We start from the raw sequence: 24865 nt of genomic DNA, 5'->3' as shown, positions 1-24865 counted from the left end.
GTTTGCAGATAACATGATCCTAAATACATAAAATTTTGAAAAATCCACAGCAAAGCTCCTAGAGATAAATTCAGCAAAGTGGCAGGGTACAAGATTAACATGTAATTATCAGTAGTGCTTCTGTACAACAATGATGAACAATCTGTAGAAGAAATCAATTAAAAAATTCCATTCACAATAGCAACTGAAAGACTCAAACATCTACGAAAAAGTCTCACCAAGATGTAAAGGACTTGTGCACACAAAAAAACGGCAAAACATTGCTAAAAGAATGAAAGAAGACCTAAAAAAAAAAAAAAAATGGAAGACTTTCCGTGTTCAAGAATTGGAAGACTAAATGTTAAGATGTCAATTCTATCCAAAGTGATTTACAGATTCAATGCAATCCCAATCAAAATTCCAACAATCTTCTTTGCAGAAATGGAAAAGCCAATCCTCAAATTCATATGGAAAGGTGGGGACCCCAAATAGCCAAAGACATCTTAAAAGAAAAAAAAAAGAGGAAACGGACTTTGGCCCAGTGGTTAGGGCGTCCGTCTACCACATGGGAGGCCCGCGGTTCAAGCCCCGGGCCTCCTTGACCTGTGTGGAGCTGGCCCGTGCGCAGTGCTGATGCGCGCAAGGAGTGCCGTGCCACACAGGGGTGTCCCCCGCGTAGGGGAGCCCCACGCGCAAGGAGTGCACCCATAAGGAGAGCTGCCCAGCGCGAAGGAGGGAGCAGCCTGCCGAGGAATGGCACCGCCCACACTTCCCGTGCTGCTGACGACAACAGAAGCGGACAAAGAAACAAGACGCAGCAAAAAGACACAGAAAACAGACAACCGGGGGAGGGGAATTAAATAAATAAATAAAAATAAATCTTAAAAAAAAAAAAAAAAAAAGAATGACGGAGGACCCACACTTCCCTATTTCAAAACTTATTACATAGCCACAGTAATCAAAACAGCATGGTACTCACACCAGTTCAGACATATATATCATTGGAATCAAATGTAGAGGTCAGAGATCAACCTTCACATCTATGGCCAACTGATTTTTTGACAAGGATGCCAAATCCACTCAATTGGGAAAGAATACTCTATTCAACAGCTGGTGCTGGGAAAACTGGATGTCCATATGCAAAAGAATGAAGGCAGACTCCTACCTCTCACCTTATTAAAAATAAACTCAAAATGGATCAGAGACCTAAATATAAGAGCAAAAAAAAAGGACCTTGTGTTAGGCAATGGTTCTTAGACTTTACACCCAAAGCATAAGCAACAGAACTAAAAAGGGATAAATGGGACCTCATCAAAATTAAAAACTTTTGTGCATCAAAGGACTTTATCATGAAAGTGAAAAGACAACCTACTCAATGGGAGAAAATATTTGGAAGCCACATATCCAATAAGGGTTTAATACCCAAAATATATAAAGAAATCCTACAACTCAACAATAAAAAGACAATGTAATTTAAAAAATGGACAAAGACTTTAAAAAACATTCCTCCAAAGAGGATATACAAATGGCTAAAAAGTACATGAAAAGATGCTTAACATCATTAGTCACCAGGAAAATGCAAGTCAAAACCACAATGCGATACCATTTCATACCCACCAGAATGGGTACTATTTTAAAAAATGGAAACTTACAAGTGTTAGAGAGGATATTGAGAAAAAAGGGGAAATAAGAACACTCATTCATTGTTGACAGGAATGTAAAATGGTGCAGCTGCTGTGGAAGATCATTTGCCAGTTCTTCAGAAAGTTAAGTACAGAATTACCATATTCACTGGTAATCCCTCTTCTAGGTATATGCTTCAAAGAATTAAAAACAGGGCCTGGAACAGTTAATGTATACCTATGTTCATGGTGGCATTATTCGCAATTACCAAAAGATGGAAGCAATCTAAGTGTCAATCAATTGATAAATGGATAAACAAATTGTGATATACACATACAGTGGAATATTATTCAGCCATGAAAATGAAATTCTGATAAATGTGTCAACATGGGTGAACCTTGTTGAGTGAAATAAGCCAGGCATAAGAGGACAGATATTGTGTAATTTCATTGATATAAAATAACTAGAATAAACAAATTCATAGTCAGAAAAGAATAAAGGTTACCAGCATCTGAGGTGGAGGAAGACAATGGGGAGTTAGTGATTAAATTGTATGGACTTTCTGTTTGAGGTTATGGAAACGTTTTCGTAGTGTATGATGGGGATGGTAGCACAACATGGTGAACTTAATTAGTGCACCACACCAGTGTAAAGTGTTAATAACGGGGGTGAGGGTATATGGGAATCCTGTGTTCCTGCATGATTTTTCTGTAAATGTACAACTTCTCTAATAAAATAAAATCTTAATTAGTAAAGAAGGGGTGTGGGCTGGCAGCAGAGTGGAGACATAATAATGAGTGTACACTATAGTAGAGACCTCAACTCTTCCCTCCCAGATGACAAGTAGGCCAATTAGATACACCTAGTTGTTTGTCTATGTTTTCAAGGACCCAAGGAAGCAGCTTTCTAAAATCAGTAAAGTTTTTGTTTTCTTCAGTGTCTTTGTTCTTTAGTAAAAATGAAAAAGGAAGTTGAGGTAACTTTAGAATTATGGAGACAAAAATTATTGCAGAGATAAATATGAGAAGACCCAGGAAGTTGGCTAAGAACAAAATAAAATAAATGCCAACATTCTTGCCAGTGTACTGAAATGATGCTATAAAGGTACTAATTTTCAGACATTTTCAGATTGCTTCTCTATGACTAAAAGGCCTGCACATCAGAAATATAGTTAGCATCTGTCTACACAATCAACCAAATACCATTCTGCCCTATCTCAACAAAAAACACATCATACTCTTAAAAAATAAACATCTATCTGGAATGGGAATAAGGGGATGAAGAGAAAGAGACATAGAAAAGTGTGGAAATTTGTCTTATGAGCTGTTACATTGCAGGAAAATAAAAGTGGTTCTGAAGCTAAGAGACCAATTGCCCTATTAAGAGTAGAAAAAATGAGATCAGAATGTCAGATGTGATCTTCATATTTTGTTCTTGTTCCCGCTTAATTCTGTGAGTGTCACAATGGAGGCAAAATAACCTTTAACAGCTGAGGTTTGGATTCCAATAGATTTTTCTTTGGGTCCTAGTTCCAGAGCTGTGTGGCCTTGAACAGATTACTTAACTTTAGGCACTTTAGTTTCAAGATCATTTGAAGATGAAATGAAATGATTCATGGCAAGAGCTTAGCACGGACAGCACACAGAACATTCCAGGCATGGAGCCTATTAACTTGTACCTCCCTTTGGATCAGGGGTTCTTAACTTTGGCACAATTGACATTTTGGGCTGGATAGTTCTTTGTTGCGGGAGCTTGTCCTGTGCATTATAGGATGTTTAGAAGTATTCTGAATCTCTGCCCACTAGTTGCTGTATCGACCCTGCATGTGACAACCAAAAATATCTCTGGACATTGCCAAATGTCCCCTGGCAGTGTGGTGGCCCCAAATCACCCCTGTTTGGGAATCATTACTTTGGAATAATCCAAGTTCTAGAAGATGAAGATTAACTCCACTCCTCCTTGATGTTAAAACTTTTAAGGCCCAGCTTTAGGAAGTCTGTACAAATCACATAACTATAGGGGTCTCAGTTTCCTTATTTTAAAACTATTATTTCAAGGTTCCCTTTTGTTCTAAATTTTCACCCTGAAAACTCTATTAATATTTCATTCATTCCACCAAGGAAAGAAAATGATTTGTCCCTATTAAGAAACTTACATAAGTCATAAAAATTAAACTGGAAAAATTAGGAAATTCAGATAAACAGAAAAGAAATAAAATATGTATAATTCCACCAATTAGAACTACCTAGGATTAACATTATTATGAATAGGGTTTCAGATATTTTTGGATGCACAGATGTGTCTATATACAAATACACATGCACATATACAATTCAAAACACACACAATTATTTCTTGTGTGTATGCCTATTTTTTTCCTAGTCACTAACTTTGGCCATCCTCAGACCTAGTGGTAGGGTCTTTCTCTAATTTTTTCCACATGTACAAAATCCTTCAAGAAGTGGTTCATCAGCTTATGTTTTAAGCTACCACCTTGATGTGGATGAACCTAAAACCCACACTTCTAATCCTTTATTTCTCAACAAAAGACATCTTTAGTTGAATGCCCAACTGGCAATGAAACCCAATAGTATTAAAAGCATCCCCTTTAGTCAACTCTCCCTTTACCAGTAACTGCTGGATATCTTCAGTTTTCTAAGTTAGAGGTTTGAAAGTCAAATTTGGCTCATCTCTTCCTTTCACGTCCCACCTCCTGCCCATGGTAAATTCCACCCATCTCTTAGTTGGATCTGTATCCACCTTCACACTCAAGTTGAGTCCCAATTATTTTGTTCTGTGTGCTCTTGTCTAGCATCTCTCCTGCTATTCACTTTGATCACGAAAGCACTCTCCTCTTTTCAGAAACCTACAATGACTACCCATTGCTTCTTGTATCAAAAGTTAGATCCTAATGAATTCCAAGGGGCTCCCTCACTCCCTTCAGTCCTTTTCCAAGGCTGGTCTTTTTTTTAAAAAAATATTTATTTATTTCCCCTCTCCCCTCATTTTTCACTCATTGTATGCTTCCTGTGTCCATTTACTGTGTGTTCTTCTCTGTCTGCTTGTGTTCTCTTTAGGCAGAACCAGGAACCAATCCTGGGACTTTCTGGAGTGAGAGAGAGGTGCTCAATCTCTTGTACCACCTCAGCTCCCTGGTCTGCTGCATCTCTTATTGTTTCTCCTCTGTGTCTCTTTCTGTTGCATTATCTTGCTGTGCCGGCTCTCCTTGTGGGCTAGCACACTGTGTGGACCAGCACTTCTGTGTGTGCCAACACTCTGTGTGGGCCAGTTCTCTGCTTGGGCCAGTTCAAGGTGCGGGACTTGAACCCTGGGCTTCTTATATGGCAGATGGGAGCCCAATTGCTTGAGTCACATATACTTCCCTCAAGGCCTGTCTTTTACTGCTCCTCAGCTTGCATATTTTATTTCTTATCAACCCTTCACAGCTCACAATTCCCCACTCCTCTTACTAAACAACAGTCAATTCAAACTAAAGAAGATCAAAGCATAGGACAAATGTCTTTCAAAAAGAAGAAAAACCAGAACATTAATAAACTATCTTTCCATTATCAGTATAACTAATTATTTACTATATTTGTAGGTATATCTTTTTAAAAGATTAATAATAAATATTTGTTTATTTTCAGTGTCGAATATATACTTGGATTTTCACCAGGCTAGGTAAAACATGTTTATAATACTAGGAAGTCAAACTCAGGCAAACGATTTTCTTAATCTAAAAGACAGCTAGCTATCTCAATTAAAAGCTATAAAAAGAGTAAGACTTGAATTGGACCACTGTAACTAGGACAAAATGTCACTCTATTGATTATAGGCAGGAATCTGGGTGCTGTCATTAAAAAAAATTTTTTTTAATCCAGCTTTTACCAAAGGATAAACTTCTAAAAGGGGGAACCATGCCTTTTACTTCCTTTGTGATGCTCACAATAACAGGAATATGGCTTTCTGTGAAATTGGTCCTCAATAAATGTTGCTAGGTGATTCGTGTTTGAAGGGGAAATGGAAAAAAAAAGCCCGAAGGTCTTAAAGGATTTGCGTGTATGCATCTTGCTGTGAATAATACAAAGGTGGAGAGAGATGACTAAGTGGACAACATAGAGCACTGAGGGCTTTGGCCCCTGAAATATTCAATAATAGGAAGTTATAACGTAACTAATGGCAGCACTCAGGAGGTTGTGTAATGGAAAACTGAGGTACTGGAGATTGTTCTGGAAGAACTCTGTGTGCACACAGAGGTGAATTGCAGCCTCAAATCTGTAGTACCTTTCAGGTGGAAATAGTTCAGTAGGAAAGACAGGACAGATGAGCAGGGAAGGGATAGAAACAGGAGGGTTAGAAATGCTTAAAATGAAAAGGCAAAGGAAAGAATTCTTAAAGCAGAAATGAAAAATCATATAAATAACCACGTTGAGTTTAGAGTGAATAATAGGTCAGATGCTAAGATCCTCTAAAAATTTTATATCCTACTTTAAATATAAGCACATTTGACCCCAGAATTTCACACTGATTCTCAGCCTTGAGGTATTACTTTGATATCAAGTCTAGGCTGTAAGTAAAAAGAAAACATCCTAATGTATGTGGAGCCTGTGACTTATCATCCCCTACTCCCACCCTCAACCATACCTTCCAGTGCTCATGCCACTCACCCCTGCAGACAGGTCTGTTCATTGTGCCAGCTCAGCTCTTCCCATCCTAAGCTTCCTGTGCCCATACCACATACGCATGTTATGAAATGTCAGAAAGCCATCCTTGGTAATAGTGGTGGTTTAAAATGTGTCCGTGGATCCTTTGACACTCCCTTCAGAAGGTAGAACCTAATTTCCCTCCCCATGAGGATGACTGCAGTTGGTGATCTGGTTCCAATTAATAGCATAAGGCAGAGGCAAAGCTGTGTGACTCCGAGACCAGGTTATAAAAGGCACTGTAGATTCTTCCTTGCTCTCTCTTGAATTACTCACTCTGGGAAAGCCCTCTTCTATGTCATGAAAACACTCAAGCAGTCCTGTGGAGAGATCCAGGTGGCAAGGAACTGAGGCCTCCAGTCAAAAGCCATGTCAGTGAGCTGTCAGTGGATTCCCAGCCCCAGTCAAGTCTCCAGATGAGTGACTGCAGCCCCAGCAGACTGCATGACTATAACTTCCCGAGAGACACTGAGGCAGGACCACCTAGCTGAGCTGCTCCCAGATTCCCTCAGAGACTGTGTGAGATAATACATATTTGTTGTTTAAACTAAGTTTTTTTGGGGGTATTTGTTATACAGCAATAGCTAACTAAGAAAGTAATTTCTCCCATCAAGCTCTTTGTTTTGGAGTTAAAATTTTAAAGTTTTAAAAAACACCTCTTTTAATCTAAATAAACACCCCTCCAACATAAAAGAATAAAAAGCACTTTAAAATAAGAGTTTTAAAAAATTATTTTGGGAGCATTTATTTACCTGCTCCTAATCCAGGGTATGGTAAAATCTCTAAAAGTCTAAAAGGCCTTAAAGATTGGAGGGGGTCAGTGGATTATCTCCGAGATGTTTTTCTCACTTAAGATCATTTAAAACAAACAGAAAGGTGGCAACATGACAAACAAGTAATTTTTATTTTAAACAGAGGTGAATGCAAGAATAATCATCTTTCATTAGCCAGGATGAAAGAAAGCATTTTTTATCAGCAGGGAAAACCTGCTAACAATTGGCTTTAAACATAGAACATTAACACCATTTTACCATTTTGTTTGCAGTCCTGTCTATATAATTTTCACATATATATGATAATATGTTTTTATAAGAATCTGTCCTTCTTTGTATGCCCAATAACTGGACACTGCAGGTACATAATAGATGCCCATCAAATGAATAAATGAACGATGAGTTAATGAATGAATAAAGGTGGCTTAGAGGGAAACTGAAGCATAGTTATAATCTTCTAAAAGGATTCAGAATGATACCATTAATTTTAAAAATTTAGCAAATACACCTAGTGTATATATATATATACCATGGACTCAATACTATCTGGCATGCTTTACACCAGTCAGTATGCAGTATTGTCATAAATAATCCTATTATCATTGTTATCATCCTTTTCTGGATGAAAAACCCAAAGCTCAGAGAGGTTTTGCAAGCTTCTCAGGTCCTGCAGGTAATGAAGTGGTGAAGCCAGGATCTGTACTCCTGTTGTAACTACAGAACCGACTCCTTACGTCTACACTCTGCCACCTCCCTACCACTGCAGGTCCTTAATTCATCTCATACTATCTTATATCCATCCAGACAGGTTCTCAAGCCAAGAAAATGTGGAGGCAGTGGGAATCTTGCAAAGGCTGAGTGAACTGTGTCTGCTTTGTGGTGTTTGGAGGAATTGTGTTTATATGGGAGCTTCTCTCACTAGACCAACAATTTAACACTCTGCCAACTGTCCAATTACTCAGGTTCACGTAGAGCTAAATGGGTTCTTTTCCAGCTGCATACCTTTCTTTCTCAACATAATTAATGAAGTTCATCAAAACCGTAGAAAACACGCCCAGAGCACCAGCCACCCTCATTGACATGTTAATAGGTAGTCAGGTACGTCTGACCTCTCCACGGGATGTTTATATGGCCCCAAGGCTGCTCACAAATGTTCTGTCATGAATGAATAAAGCCCGCACTTCTCTCGATAAGCAGCCACCTTACACACAAATGACTGTGGAAGTATGTGAAGGCCATGGGCTACACAGATCAGGTGAAGTCTAATGACAGGAGTGCTAAATCTGCTGTTTGTGGGTTGTGGTGAAGGGCAGGCTCAGTGCCATCCGTAGAGGGCCCCCACTGAGCGGCACGGGGCTTGTCGTGTTTCAAACTACGTATCTTCACAGGCTCGGATTAATCCTCTGAAGAGAACTCACAGGAAAAGTGTATAGTATTAAACTAGTAAGTTTTTTATCTTATGTTTTTTTATACAAATCTGCACTAATACCTTCTGTCCAATTTAGGAGTACATAGTTTTTAAAAGGCCATGTAAATAGTCAGGAGCTCCAAAAGAGCAAAAGAAAATTCTGCTGTTTTCATTTTGTATCACTTCTGGTCTAGCCTCTTGCCTTTTCGATCACAGAGCAGATTTTGTGGTTATAATTCCAGACCTGTCCTGTCCAATATCACACCACTCTCCACACGTGGCTATTGAGCCCTTGAAACGTGGCTGCTCCAAAATGAGATGTGCTGTAAGTGCAAAAGACACATCTGATTTCAAAGACTTGGTATAAAAAAGAGAATGTAAAGGGAAGTGGCTGTGGCTCAATCAGTTGGGCTCCCGTCTACCACATGGGAGGCCCTGGGTTCGCGTCCCGGGGCCTCCTTGTGAAGGAGTGCTCCATGCTGCGGAGTGCCTCCGGGCCCACAAATGCCACGGAGTGCTGCCCGGTCCACAAGCGCCGCAGAGAGCCAACTCAGCAAGGTGACACAACAAAAAAAAAGGGAAGACAAGTGAAAACACAGAAGAGCATGCAGTGAATGGACACAGAGAGCAGACAACAAACAAGCTGCAAGAGGGGAAGGAAATAAATAAAAATAAATAAATACAGACACACAGAAGAACACACAGCAAATGGACAGAGAGCAGACAGCAAGCAAGCCATTGGGGGGGGAGTTAAAAAAAAGAATATCTCACTAATAATTTTTACATTGATTACATGTTGAAATATTTTTGATATATTGAGTTAAATAAAAATATAATATTAAAATTTCACTTGTTTCTTTTTCCTTTTTTTAATGTGGTCTCTTGAAAATTTTAACTTATATGGTCTGCATCTGTGGCTTGTATTGTATCTCAAACAGCAAGCGCTGCTCTGGAGTTTGAAGCATCTAAACCTATCACTGCCCCAGAGAAGGACGCTAAGGCCAAAATATTTTTCAACTATTTTTTCTAGCCTTTTCTGCCACACGAATGAAAATCTTACTAACAGGAGATATTTAAATTACCATTACCCCACGAAGGCTGCTAGACAATCAGATGCCAATGGCCTTGCATTCCACAGTCCTCCATCTTCCATCGCTGTTCAAGCTACAAGTTTTGACTTGCCGTAGCAAGAGCTCCTGAGGGCACTGTGCATCACACTTACCTCAATTCCTTGCTGCACTGACCTGAGAGGCTGACTCTGCTCTGCAGTTAGTGATTTTCAGCGACTGAGCACGTGGACCCAGGGCCACTACCTGTGGTTGTGTGGTTTGTGCACAGCACAGTGGTGTCTGGTTTAAGGCTCAAGGGGGCTACGATCACACCAGGGCTGCCGTCTCGTGGGGCTGGGGCTTTGGTTCATCTTCTCTGGGGGGTCTGGAGTGGTGGTGATGCTTTTCATAAGACTTCTCACAAAGGCACCAGTAAGGCCAGAAGGGCCCAGAGGTGGACCACTTTCTGCGTCAAGAGATGACGATCCATGGGCCAGCAGAGTCGAGGGTGAGGGTCATCCTGTCGTGCATGGCTCCACTGCAGGGAGCAATTTTGGAACCCAGGATCCGAAGGCCAATTTCCTGTTCCTTGAACAGGTGATCCATTGCACTAAGCTCGGAAGCATGTGGTATCGGGATGCCTTTGTTAAGGATGGCTCCCGTGGCTTTGTGAGTATTTTCACATATTTTGGTCATTTCTTCCTCAAACCTTGGCTTGCTGACCTCTCAGGGGCCCTATTTAAAATACTGTGGTCCTCCTAGTGACCCTGCTTTCTGTGGTAATTCATGACAATTAAATGTGAAGAATTAACAAAGAAGAACTTGATTACCCTGGAAGAATAAAAAAAAAAACAGAGAAATGATGTTCCTTCTCACAGGGAAGAAAGCGGAAAAAAGCCCAAAACGGGCCCCACCATCACCACCTGCTACTTTCCTAAACCCCTCACACCAGCTCAGGGCTCGTGCACCACAACCAGAAGCCAGATGCCACCGGACGCAACCCCTAGAAACCAAACCACCCAACGATCTTCCCTGCTTTGTCCTAAATACTCCAATCAGCGGAAACCCTAACCCCTAAGGACAGGCAATAAAACCAGAAATCCCTCGAGAGGGTGGGTGTCTCTCTACCTGAAGCACACCCAAATTCGTATCTGAGTGTGTACTTATTTAACTTTTTCCTAACTTTCTTATATTTAAAAAGAGATGATGTTTCTTCTTGTACTACTAACTTCAGCTTAGCACTGAACGTATTCCTGTCATAACAAGATTGTTAAAGTGTCCTTTGAATGAACTGTCTAGAGTCCAGTACAGAAAAGAAGCCCAAATAGATTCCCAAACATCTCAGGTGTAAAAGCAATTAGAAAATACAGTTGTGTTTATGAAACCTATTCTAGGAAATTGTAATATTAATAAATAGGAGTTATGGGTTTGGATAATATTTGGAGTCAATATTTACTGCTTAGTAAATAAAAATGTATAGGTAAACCCTGCATTCTCATATTAACTAATCATGACAACCCATTGGAAATATACTTAACATAAAATGTATTTTGTGGAAAACGGACTTTGGCCCAGTGGTTAGGGCGTCCGTCTACCACATGGGAGGTCCGCGGTTCAAACCCCGGGCCTCCTTGACCCGTGTGGAGCTGGCCATGCGCAGTGCTGATGCGCGCAAGGAGTGCAGCCGTGCCACGCAAGGGTGTCCCCCGCGTGGGGGAGCCCCACGCGCAAGGAGTGCGCCCGTGAGGAAAGCCGCCCAGCGTGAAAAGAAAGAGCAGCCTGCCCAGGAATGGCGCCGCCCACACTTCCCGTGCCGCTGACGACAACAGAAGCGGGTGCCGCTGACGACAACAGAAGCGGACAAAGAAACAAGACGCAGCAAACAGACACCAAGAACAGACAACCAGGGGAGGGGGGGAAATTAAATTAAAAAAAAAAAAAAAAAAAAAAAATGTATTTTGATTCCTTATGCACTGGGTCAGATGCAAACCATTTGGTATCATAAAAATGATTGATTGTACAGAAACTGGCCCATGAACCAAGATATAATAGATGTCTTTATTTTAGAAAACAGCATTTTTTCAAAGAGTTTTGTAGCCTATAGAAGAGCCCAAAGTTGCTATGAATAGTTAATGAAAGTTGTGCTGATATGTTTTAAAGCTTGGAACTGGCTCCTCATATATAACTGCATAATAACTATCTTTATAGAGGGCTCTCTTCAAATAATAGATAAGATGTGACCAAGTAAATACCTTGATAGAATTATTAAGCAAAAGGAACATATGATAGCCTGTTACGACTCTAAATAATAAAAACAACAATTTTCATAATAATACGAATTTATCAAAAAACATTTGTAAAAACAAAAAGCACAGGAGATTAGCTATTTGTGGTTCAATTTAGCACAAACTTAAAAGAATGCTATAACGTTGCTTCACACCTTTCGCTGAGTGTGGAATGAGTAAATTAGCAAATGAGGACTACAAATCAGAAGATAAAGGCAAATAATAAGGTAAACAAGTTTTTGAGTTGCTTTTAAATATAAACAAAATTTGTTATTTAGATTTGTATAAGACATGATCATGGCGTCATCTTTCAGAAGCTATTACCCTATCCTAATTTCAACATTAAGATTATAGACATTTGATTTGTTTCCCTTTCATCTCATTGTATATTCAAAATCACCAAGTTCAGTTGTTTCTTTCCTCCGAATACCACTTGTGCGCATTTTTCCTTAAATTTTAATCGCTACATCCAGATAGAGATTCTTACTGTCTCAACTTCAAATATTAAAAAGTCTCCTAACCCCTTTTCCACTCAAATTTCACCTCATTCTTCCTCAGTATGAACTGTCTGCTCCAGCCTGGATAATCTGCCTTGTCCACCCAAGGAGCAACGCTTTGACTTTACCAGAATGCCTTTCCGTCCACCTCCCATCCATCTCCTACTGGCTCTTGGTTTTCCTCAAATGAATCTTCCTCTTGGAGGCCGTTCTTGCCTACCTTCTCTGTCCATGATCCTGAACGTAGAGTTCAGTAATGTGTCACTCAACCACTTGCTGCCTTATACTGCCCCAACACAAGTGCTTCCTTCTCTCCCTGCCTACACCGTGCATTCCTGGGCACTGGGCACTATAGATTATTTTATTTTGGTATCCCTTCTTGGTTCATGGTATGTAGAATTTTAGGAATGAATATGCAAGAGGGAAGTATGACTGCTTAAGTTTCACAATTTTCTATTCTTGTGTTGGACCCTTACATTAGTATGTTCCTGTCAGGGGGAAAACATCTGACTTACTCTTATCACCTATGAATGCACTAAATACCCATTGAGGGGCAATGGGCTGAGGCCCAGGCAGTAGAACATTCCTTAAACAGGAAGGTATCTAAGAAGAAGGAAGTGGGGTGCGATTTACCTCCTCAAAGCCCAAGGACACCTGGAAAGGGGCCAGGATGCCATCCCTGAAGTAACAGAGTGTCAGAACACAGAACACAAGGCTAGGGCCATGCTGATATGCCTGAAAGCAGCCTTGCCCTGAGGAGGATATCTAAAAGGAAGTCTTAAGTAAGCCATGTGCTTCCTTAAGGTGTGCACTCTCTATTCACGGCAATCTCTCTTCTGAGAGATCTTGAGGATAGCAGTTTAGCACACACAAGGTCAACTCCTCAATAGGTCCTTTAAAGAAGAAATAAGTGACCAACCTTCTCCTGGAGAAGTGAAGGGAAATTCTACTCCTTCACCACATCATGAGAGTTGGAGGGGAGGGGCTGCTTTGTCCTATTAACAAAATCAATGGGAATAATTATGATTCACAAAATATAGATAGGATCCATAAGATTTGATCTGGTAAAAATTCACTCTATACTAAAAAAGGAGAAGAAAAAGAAATCCATCAAGTGCAGAATAACCTAATTTTCCCATCTTTTTTTAAAAAAGATTTATTTCTCTCCCCTTACTCCCCTCTCCCAGTTGTCTGCTCTCTGTGTCTATTCACTGTGTCATCTTCTGTGACCGCTTCTATCCTTATCAGTGGCACCGGGAATCTGTTTCTTTTTGTTGCGTCATCTTGCTGCGTCAGCTCTCCGTGTGTGCGGCGCCATTCTTGGGCACGCTGCACTTTCTTTCATGCTGGGCGGCTCTCCTTACGGGGTGCACTCCTTGCGAGAGGGGCTCCCCTATGTGGGGACACCCCTGCATAGCAGGGCACTCCCTGCGTGCATCAGCACTGTGCATGGGCCAGCTCCACACGGGTCAAGGAGGCCTGGGGTTTGAACCGGGGACCTCTCGTGGTAGGCGGACACTCTGTCCATTGGGCCAAGTCCGCTTCCCTAATTTTCCCATCTTACTTGAAATGATACAAGTCTTAGACCTTCAAGAATTACAGTTCCACAGACAATATGGCCATATTTAAGCATATGCAAATATGGTGCAATGAAATAAGCATAGGCTGCTTCAACCACAGTTCCAATTTTATCTTATGTACTATTTTTCCATTAGAAGCAGGTCTGTGTGTATGGGGGTGTGTGTTTATTAGAATGCACATTCCTAGGCCTCAGCCTATACTTACTGATTAATAAGTCTTTGGCAGTAGAATCTGATTATCTGCATATTGAGCAATTTCCCCAGGTGATTTTTAGCACAGAACATTCTCAGAATCACTGTTTGATGGTGGTAAGCTCTTTCAGTAAAAAGAATATTCTTGCCCCATAAAACTCTTAAAAGTCTATTCTCATAGGGAGCCATTTAAAACCTCTTTCTTCCACAATCCTATTGTAAACTAATTCCTTCCATAAAACTTTTCTTTTTCTGCTATTTACTCTTAGTCTCATATTTCTAAGCCTCTGACAGAATATCAATCAGAATTTTCAAAATATGCCAGTATGTGTATGGGGATGATGTTTTCTACCTATCAACAGGGACATTTTTATTATTACCAGGATTTCTGTAGCAACTCTGCCCACTGGTTTCTCTCAGCTGGGTGGCACTGGATTCACTCAGTGATGAATGTTCTGTCAATATATTACCTTGTATCTGAGTTGCCAGACAGTATTGGCTTAGTCAGGGTCATGGAACCTAAATTGTTTTCATAGTCCTTGAGGTAAGTCAATATTTTCAAGATTGAAAAAAACAAACAAACAAACACTAGTCAATGCTACAACCACAAGATCTTATTCTAAAGCAGCAAGATGATAATGTTGACCCTGTTGTTCTCTGGAAAACATGTGCTTAACATATATAAACTTTATGTTAAGAGAGCACTTTAAGTTTTATGAAACTGTCCTATAAAAGTTAAAAAGAAAGCTACAATAATGCGAAATTTGTTGTAAAATATAAATTTCTATATGGGGCAATATTCAATATTCAAGTAGAAAGGTGTTAACTGTCACTAAGGTAGCCTCTGGTAGGTTGAACATCCACATTTATCTTGGCTTCCTCCAACACCCCAGTATAATAATAAAGGAGTACAATGATATAAATATTCAAGAACAAAGAGGAGGGGAGATGGAAACAGTATTAGAGGAATGTCAACAAAATTTTGGAAGACAAAAATCAGATGGTTGAATGCGAAATGATTTAGCAGCTTAGAAAAAATAAAATCTAATCCTAGAGTAGAGGAAGCCAAAAAGTAAGCAAGGTGGTTCAAGCTAAAGAATGCTGTAAAGACTTGAGAATCAGAGTGCCAGGGTAGAGGAGGGGAAGGGTGCCAAAAGAAAATTGGACCAGATACCCTCCTCCCAACTGAAAGAGGACAATGCCTTCCTTGCTCTCTGGAGAGATTAAATGACAAGACTCTGGACCAGATCCCAGGGCAAGCTGAGGGTAGGTTGAAGAGCCATATGAAAACAGGCAGATGAAGTGGAAGTCTAGTAAGTCCTCCTTCTCTATCACTACCACATACCAACTCCCTTCTCCTGCTTAGCGCCAGAAAGTCTTGCATCCAGATTTATAAACCTCAGTAATGGTTTGTAGAAAATCTTTTCTAACTGACCCAAGAGAAAAATATCTACAGATCCTAACCCAGTGAAATGAGCAGGTTCTAACAGAACAGCAAAGCTCCCTATTTGACAAGCCCTGACTAAGCACACAGAGCAAATAATTAGCGTTATTTTGCCTCACTCTGAAATAGACATTTGAGAAAAGCTTCAAGCAAGCAAGAAGCAGAAACAAAATAAGCATATGGAAAAGGAGCACTTGGGAAAAATAGTGATAAAGCAGAAGCACAAGAAAACAATTTTTAAAATGATAATATTCTTAGATGGAAATGGACTAATCAGAATAAGAGAGAGCTGATGGAAATTAAAATTTTTTAGTATTTATGAATATGATTAAGCATTGTCTTTTCTTCATTAACAAGGAGACCTTGGTCATGTCATTTGACCAATATATACTCATGTATGTATCTTTCTGAACACTGGAGAAACAAATGAGTTTATTTTTAGGATTAAATGAGATAAATGTGCCTGGACAGAAATTTTTAGAGTAAAGCTTTCATAATTTGTTAAGCTGACCTTTGTCTTTTTTTTTTTTGAAGTTGAAATAAAGTTCACTTAAAAAAATTAGGGTTGAAGGATAAAGCTAAGGAAATCACACAGAACATAAAACAAAAAAGACAAAGACATAGAAAGACATAGAATATATAAAAGATAGGAAAATTAGAGAAAAATCCAGGAGATCTAATACATGAGAATAAACATTCCAGAAGATAAAAAAACAAGAGAAAAAGTAAGGGAGAAATGGTCAAAGAAATATCATAAGAATATATCCCAGATCTTAAAAACACAAGTTTCCAGAATTTTTTAAAGCCCATAATACCTAACAGTGAATGAAAAAGCCACACTAAGGCATATCATAATGAAATTTCAGAGATAAAGAGAAGATTCAAAAAGCTCCCAAACATGAAAAAACATATGCCTCACACATAGTTTGGGGGATCTGTGTGGCCCTGGACTTCTTGACAGTATGAAAGTCAGAGGACCATGAAGAGATCCTTGTAAAATTGTGATTGAACACGTTTTCCAAACTATAATTCTACATCTGGCTATCAACCATATATGAGGAGACAATCTAAAAAGTAATTTCCAAATAAAAAAATCTCTCATGTACCCTTTATTAAGAAGCTATGAGATCAACTTGAGGAAACAGACCACAAAATAGGAGGAGAGATCAAACCAAAACAAAACAGATGATGCGACATAGAAAGAGGCGAAGCAAATTCTAAGGATGATGGTGAAGGGCAGCCTCAGAATTACATTAAAGTGGGAGCCAAGAAAACTGGAGGATGGAAGCAGATTGGAGCAAGAGATAGAGTCCTTCAGGAGAGACTTTAGGAGAGCAAGAAAGGAAGGATGGAAGAACACAGAGAGGAAGAGAGGAAGAGGTGATATAGAAAGAGAAAAGGCAAGAAAAGATAAGAAAATACATTATGTGATGTGTTTGATCATATTGAGAGTTTTACAGGGTCAGAAAAGTTTGAGAATGGCTTGAAGGTAGGTGCAGAGGTAACAGTAAAAAAGGGGGGGGGGCAATTATTCCAGGAAAAAAATTTGTAAAAGAAAGGAAACATAATCATAATATACTACAAGATTAAACCGAAAAATATTTACTTGACATGTAAACATGGAATACTTCAAAGTCATAATTTGTGATTCACATAGTCATATTGAGAGAATAGGGAAGAGAAAAGAGAGGTATGGGTGGGGAAATTGCATATGTTTGTGAGGAAGTGGTATAAGTGACTTGAATCTGTTATCTTTTATAAAATCAAACAATTGAAACATTGAGAAAAAACAGTTTATGGAAGATAAATAAGAGAAAAGAATTAATGAATTGAAGTGGTTGCCTTTAGGAAGCAGAAATTAAGAATGAAGGGGTAAAACGGGGTAGCTATTTGCCTTGTAGTACTATTTTACTATTTGAATCATGTGTATGTATTAACTGGATAAAATACACAGTATATATTTTAAGGGAACTGAATAAAGGGGCTCCAGGTTTTTGAAGTTAAGGAATGTGTATTTTCAAAGAGATTGCCATGAAGGCTGTGAATACTGGAGCACTGTTCTCTCTGTGGCGATTTTATGGCTAAAAAATTTAAATGGTACTCAACAAATTTTGGTAAAATAAAATTGAAAGGGAAAACAATCTGTGTAATAGGAGCATACATGTACTTATCACGATATGCACAACCATACACAGAAAACAAACATGTAAAGAATAAAGCAGCAAGGTAGTCTATTATTTGTCTAGTCCAATGTTAGAAATTATTCACTTTTCATTATACCACATAGGAATTATTCTTAGGCTCTGTGTGCCCTCATGACCTTCACTGACCAGTAGGCAGTTATTTGCCTTTGGTTTACTTCTTTCACAGTTGCTTCGTTGTCTTTTGTCTGTCAGACACGGGTTGTTTGCTATACTAGTAATCTCATTGTTGTTCCACTGGTTCAAGATAACCACCTCATATTAAAGGATTCTTTTTAGACTTGCCTTTCCAGTTCTTCTATTTGATCTCAAAAGCAGCTCTGTGTTATTTGTGCTAATGCTATCTTCATTGGAGCTGATAATCAACTATAAACATATTTTTGGCCCAAACTTTTGTAATCATCATCAAGTGATGTGTTAAACACCCTTATGTTAGGCGCTAAGCAAAAATTAGGTAAAAAAAAAAAAGAGAGAGCAAGAGAGACAGAGTGGACAAGAGTGTGTGTTGTGTGAGTGTGTGAAAGAGAGTTCCCGACCTTGAGAAACACAAGCTTAGGAAGATAACTGGGAGACAAGACCAAAGGAAGTTCTTGTTACTCTATCACAGAATTGCATATTTTAAAAAATAAATGAAAATTCTTATAATGGTAGAGATTTTATTGATGTTTGTATTGTCACTATTTTAGCTGAAGTTTTATGGAAATTTAGAGAAGATGGTAAGGCGTGAAAAGGAGATGTAGAGAATAAGAGGAAAAGAGTGTGAATATGAAGAGAAGGTTTTGGAACTCTCTCCTAAACCGGGGATTCATAACTAATACATATAAATGAATAGAAAAGAATGGTATGCCCTCAATCCAGGGGGCAAACAGGACCAAATAAAGATGCTTATTTAACAATTAGCAAAGTGTAAACATTTTCCAATAGGAAGTTTCCCTTCCTTAAAAAAAGTATTTTTTCTGATTTATAATTAGTATACACAAATGATAGGAAATTTTAAAAATTCAATAAAGTATAGAGGAAAACAATAATCACTTATAATTTTACCAACTGAAAATACCATTATCAACATTTTGGTTATACATACATACATACATATATATATCTATATATAAATATATGGATGCACGCATGTACAGTGTATAATTACATACAATTTGGATTATGTCATTCAAACTTTTTTATGATCTGCTTATTTCACTCATCAATTTCCTTGACTAATTATTCAATAATATCATGATTTTCATGTATATTATTTATTTTACCAAAAAAATTATTTTGCCTCCAATTTCTCACTCTTGGAATACTAAGTACATAATCTTTATAAATATAATTTTATTCAAATGATTATAAGGAATAATAAGTTAATTCTGAGAAGTGAAATTACTAGATAAAACATATTTAAAAATTCTGAAATACAATTTTTTTTTGTTTCTACTTTTGGTTCCATCTATTTTGAACTATCCAAGAACCGACTGCATTTCTATTTATTTCTACAAATATCCAGAATAAGGACACATCTATGTAAGATTATCTTGAATTTGTCCAGTGATCTCCAACTATAAGCTTTGGTGCTTGTATCATTCATTAAAACTAAGTGTTGATCATGGTCCTTGTTGCCAACTAAAAAAAAGTGAATTTTCACTAGCAGCAGCAGAAAACAAATTTGAACTATAACTATGTGTAATTATATTTTATATCTTATCTGTAATTTGCGCTCGTTTTTGTGCAATGCACCCGCAGTAGTGTAATTAACTATTCTGAGAATTATGTAAATACTGCTCTATAATCAGATAAAAGCATGAAATAAATGGTATATTTGCAGAAAGATATCCACATGTTTGTATATGTATTTTGAAGCTTGTTTCAAACATTAGTGAGTTAATATTTCATTAGAAATGTGCTTCTTGCCTGATGGTTCTTTATGAGGTTAAGGATTGTTTATTCTAAGGAAGCCTCACAAAGGAAGATTCTGTCTACCCTGAAAGTACCTTGTGAGATGGAAGAAGAGAGGATGCGTATAGAGATTTAATACAGAAAACCATCACCTTTGCTGTTTCACCTGGTTGAGTCTTTTAGAAACGTGAGTTCTGGAGGTAAAGGCTTCACTTACTCATAATGAGGTAGACACAAGGACCTGAAATAAGTACCTTTAAAACTCATGTTCTAGGAAAGATAGGAACTTCACTCCAAAGACATTCAGTGAGAGTGGAGAGTGAGAATGGGTGCATCATTGCTCCCACATGTCCACAGAGCCTGAGGGTTGGAATTAATCAGCTTTAGTCTGGCTCAGTGGAAATCTTTTACTGTATCTGGCAAAAAAAAAAAAAAAAAAACAGTGAATGTAGAAGCACACTTTGTATTAAGATTAACAACAGACCATTCTGACAGCTTGCGATCTCATAAACCTTCTGATGCATCTGGGCTACAACAAGCATTCCTGCATATTGCCTGTATTTTTGCCTGCTCAAAAACTTAATAATGAAGCATACAAAACATTGCATTTTCCAGGGGTATATATTTTTAATCAAACCCATGATAAAACATAAAAGTTCACATTTCAATGATGTTTTTATACCAGCTACTGATTGCAGCTGATGTAAACCAAGTTATATATATATATCTTTTTTATCCAGAGAGAATTTCTTTAGAGCTGGCTGGCATGTGCAAACAAGAAACCACTGTGAGGTTTTGGGTTTGGAAGGCTGGGGAGGACAAGAATCAAGCCACAGAGCCAGGCCTGTTTCTGCATGCCAACATCACGTCCAGCACGCAGTCTTCATCAAGCTGGTGGGGAGGGAGAGGCGGGGCATGAAAGGAGACACGAGATGCAAACCACCACCTAGTGATGCAAGAAGTACCTGCATCACGGCTCAGTGCTTCTAATTCATCCGTTTGTGGATACATATCCAACACTAGCTAGAACCTCTTTGTACATGAGGGCCTCTAAAGCAAAGACTTTTCCACAAAATCTTCAATCAGAAGGCATCCAAAAAGAATTGAGGTACAGAGTAGCAATTGGCAGCAAAGTGATCCCTCATGAATCCATCTGTGTTAAGGGAAGGTCAGTCTTAACATTACACTCCCCTTTCCTTCAGGGTAGATAAAGTGTTAAATTAAAGGAGCACTGGCTGCTTGCCCCCAGTCAGGATAAGGTGAACGAAATGATTGTCAACAAGAGTCTACTCCCCAACTGGTTGCCACTCATTTTTACCATGTTTCACTGACAACTACACCCCTAAATCAAGATGTCAGGTAGGAAGACAGTGGGAAAGAGCAGATTTTATTTTAGTACAGCACTCACATATATCCACCATCAAATTTTCCTGACTTAGAGTCAAATCATCTGATTGAATGAATTGGAGAGGTGTTACTGTACTCCAAAGTACAGTAGCTTCTAGCTGCTCTAGTCCAGCAGCAAATGTTTAAACACTGAATGGTCCTACAAAGATCGACCCTCCCCTTCACTTTGAAACACTGGAAGTGCTCCCACATTTGAACATTAAGTATCCAAATTTCCCTTTATTCATAATGCAGTAAAGTGGGTAAAGGTTTTTCAGGGCCTTTGAAGATGGTTGCTCATGTTCCTAAATGCTCCCATTTCCCCACCACTCTCACTCTAGACTGTACTATCTGAGAGAGAACCTATGGAGGGAGTACCATGTATTCTGGGGACCCCTGCAGCCTGCCTCCCTCAGTGAGAATTTTATGAAATTTTTGGTTTCTTATATGCAGTCAGGAATAAAGAAAGTTTGATCCTTAGGCATTCAAATCCAGGGGAGTTAACCATAAGTGCCGCCCTTTGCAATCGCATATAAGACAGGAAGAAAACCAACCCGGCAACTAGGTGAGGATGTAGGAAGGAGGCTGCAGGTAATTAAACACCTCTACGGCGGAAGCTTGGTGAGCAGTGACAGGCTGAAATGTGCCCCCAGAACTGCTCAAAGTGTGTCTCACTTTCACCCTTACCTGACTGTGGGGTGGAAGTGCAGTGTAGGCCATGGGCTGATTCATCACTCCTTTCTGCTTCATGAGAAGCATGCGTTTCTGGTCCTCGTTCAGGTGTGCCCTGGGAGCCTGGAGCTGGGGTGGCGGTGGCTGCTGCTGCTGCTGCTGGATATATGGCATCAAGGGGTTTTTGTTGGGGTTGGCCATTGGTGGTGTCATTCTCTGACTCAAGTCTGCATTAAAATGGGTCAGAGGTTTAGTGTTGCCATACGTAAGAATATTGTGCTGTTTGTTTAAAGAGTTTGTACCCAAGTTATTTGGCTGCTGATTGATCATATTCATGTGATTCTGAGGGAGGTAGTTATTCATTGTCGTCTTCTGCAGGTTGTTTGCCATTGGAGGCACTACAGGGTTTTGGTTGTTAAAGGCTTGAGGGTACATCATTGGGCTATTTGGTTTTTCTGCAGCAAAAGCTGCTCCATATGGACTGGATGGAGGCCCCAAGGGAGACCAACTTGAAGTCTGATTTGAGTGCTGCTGCTGCTGCTGCTGCTGCTGCTGTTGCTGCTGCTGCTGCTGCTGTTGCTGTTGCTGCTGCTGCTGCTGTTTCTGTTGCATGAGTTTGGCCCTTTGCTGCTGCTGTGCAGCCATCTGCTTGAGCTGCTCAGCTGGAGACATGTCGGAGCTGGGCACAGTCACAGGGCCTGACCCTGAACCCGCCAATGTCACTGCTGCTGGATTAAGAAGATAGCCATTTCCGGGCCGTGGTGGAGCTTGGCCTGGAGTGTGAGCTTGGTTTGGAGTTTGAGGGGACTGGACAGCACAGTTTGCTGGTGAGCTGGCAGGATTTGGAGCTGCTGGAGTGCTGGCAACAGAAGGTAAACTAGTGGCCGTGGAGACAGTAGAAAAGGGAGGACCAGAAGAAGAAGGCCTTGTCTGGGGAGATCCCATGGAGATGTGTGCAAAAGGAGAGTGAGAGGGATCACTCTTCACACTTGCACTCTCCTGGGACAGAGGGGTCTCAGTCGCTGGCCGGGAGAATTCTGGCTCCTTCTTCTCTTCAAAGTCTTCGTTGAACAGGTCCTGTATGTCATCTTCAGGAACTGTGTTGGCCAATTCATCTATTAATTCTTGCCATTCCTGATCATTCAGGTTAATGTCTGAGAACAGCTTGTTCTGATTTGAAAGGGATGTTTCCGATGTGTCTATGCAAGTGGGGTCATCTAGAGGTTCTTGTTTGAGCTCCTTGCTCTGCAAGATGGTGAAGCTATCCTCCAGGTCACCACAACCATTTATTGGAAGTTTAATCTCTGGGAGTCTCCCATTCTTACCTAGATCTTCTAGAAGCCCAGGAGTGTGAGTTCCACTATTCTGCAAGGGCAAAGAAGGCTTCAAGTCAAGTTGGTGAAGAGGAGAAGCTGAAGGCAGTGGCATATTGTTGGGTAAATTGTTGATGGTGTCCATCCCTGCAGGAATGTCCTTTCGAATTCGCTTACTAGGTGGAGAGAAGCTCCCATCACAAGCACCATTCTGCTGGTCTCCATTAAGTGGTGATCTAGCTCCTTCCAACTTCCTTTTCACAGTCTCTTGTAGCTGGAAAAGAAAAAGGAAAGAGGATGACTAAATCTCCAAGCATATTTACTGCTTAAGAAGTGTATTGCTACGAACTTGCCTTTTAATTGGCTAATAACACACAGGAAATAAATTCTACTTCTAATTTCAAAAGTAGCCATGAATTCCATTAAAATTCTATGGGAGAAGGTTTCTTTTATCTAAAAGCAAAACTCACATGGCTAAAAGAGAGAAAACAAACTAAAGTTTGAAGGGTGGGAAGCAAAAGAAAAAGTTAAAGACAATACTCCTCTCATAGGGAAGAATCATCTGTCATTATTTTCCAAGTGAATGCTAAGCATGAGATCTGGATGGACTAAAATGACTCATGCTGGTGAAAGAGATTAATACTTATCTTAGATTCTTGCCACATTATAATTAAGAATAACAAGGAATTAAGTCAACAAAATTTTAAAGAACACAATAAAAAACCCTCTAAGAATATGGTATTTAATACATTTATTGAATAGTATAAAAATGATTAATGTTTAATGTCACACAAAACTTCCTTTCAGGGAAGTGGATGTGGCTCAAGTGATAGAGCTTCCGCCTAAAATATGGGAAGATCTGGCTTCAATCCCTGGGGCCTCCTGGTGAAAAAGAAGAAGGGAAAGCATGCCTGCACAGCAAGCCAGTGCCTGCACGAGTGCCCACGTGGTGAGCCAGTGTCCCGTGCAAGATGATAAGGCATCAAAAAGAGAGACAAGGGGAGAGTCAAGGTGGAGTGCAGCAGAAACCAGGAACTGAGGTGGAGTAATTGACAGGAACCCTCTTTCCCCACCAAAGGTCTCCAGGACCGAATCCCGGTGAATCCTAGAGGAGAGAAAATGAGAAGAGAAGACAATACAGACTGCAAAAACAGCAGGGCGGAAGGAGGGAAGAGGGGGATATAAATAAATAAATAAATCTTTTAAAAAAACCCACAACTTCCTTTCAGTGCTTAGTTTACTTGACCTCTCAGCACCATTTGATACAGTAACCCAATCTATTCTAAAAGCACTCTTCCATCACCTTCCATGAGATCACACTCTCCTAAATTTCCTGCTTTCTCTCCATCTGCTCTTTTTCAGCCTCTGATGTATTCCCCTTTCTTTCTCCTAAATAATGGAATTCCTCAATGTTCTGTCTTAGGCATTTTTCTTTTTCTTCTCATTCTACATGCTAACCTCAAAGATTTCCCCCATTACCACAACAACTTCAACTATCTACATTAGACTGATGACTCCAAAACAACATATTGTGCCCAATCTTCTCTGATGTGACTCCACTAAATCCAAGGTTTTCCTCTTGGATATTTCACAGACATCTAGAACTCAACATGTCTAACACTGAGCTTATTGCCTTTCATTACTCAAACATGATCCCAGTCAATGTTCCCTATCTCAGTATCTACCTGTTTTTCCAAGTCAAAAACCTGAGTGTTTTTCTTTAACCTTCCCACAGGACCAATCAGTAAGTCCTATGGATTCTACTTTAGGCCTGCCTATTCATCTCATCCTCATTGCCACTATCCTTGTCTTGCCTCCATTCATCCATCCATTCACTCCTTCATCTTTTCTTGTATTCATTATTTTG

General features: G+C 39.6%; 1 protein-coding gene across 2 annotated transcripts in view; it reads right to left on the bottom strand.

Annotated features, from left to right (window-relative positions):
* The window catches only part of MAML3 (mastermind like transcriptional coactivator 3), a 418574-nt gene that overhangs the window by 150497 nt on the left and 243212 nt on the right, over positions 1-24865 (bottom strand). For both annotated transcript variants that reach the window (XM_004471945.3, XM_004471944.4), the window contains exon 2: positions 21701-23272. In XM_004471945.3, coding sequence (XP_004472002.2) covers positions 21701-23272 — 1572 coding nt within the window. The remainder of the gene's footprint in view (positions 1-21700; positions 23273-24865) is intronic.

This window comes from Dasypus novemcinctus, chromosome 1 (assembly GCF_030445035.2).
Source record: "Dasypus novemcinctus isolate mDasNov1 chromosome 1, mDasNov1.1.hap2, whole genome shotgun sequence".
Classification (NCBI taxonomy): Eukaryota; Metazoa; Chordata; class Mammalia; order Cingulata; family Dasypodidae; genus Dasypus; species Dasypus novemcinctus.
This window is presented reverse-complemented; position numbering and strand designations above follow the sequence as displayed.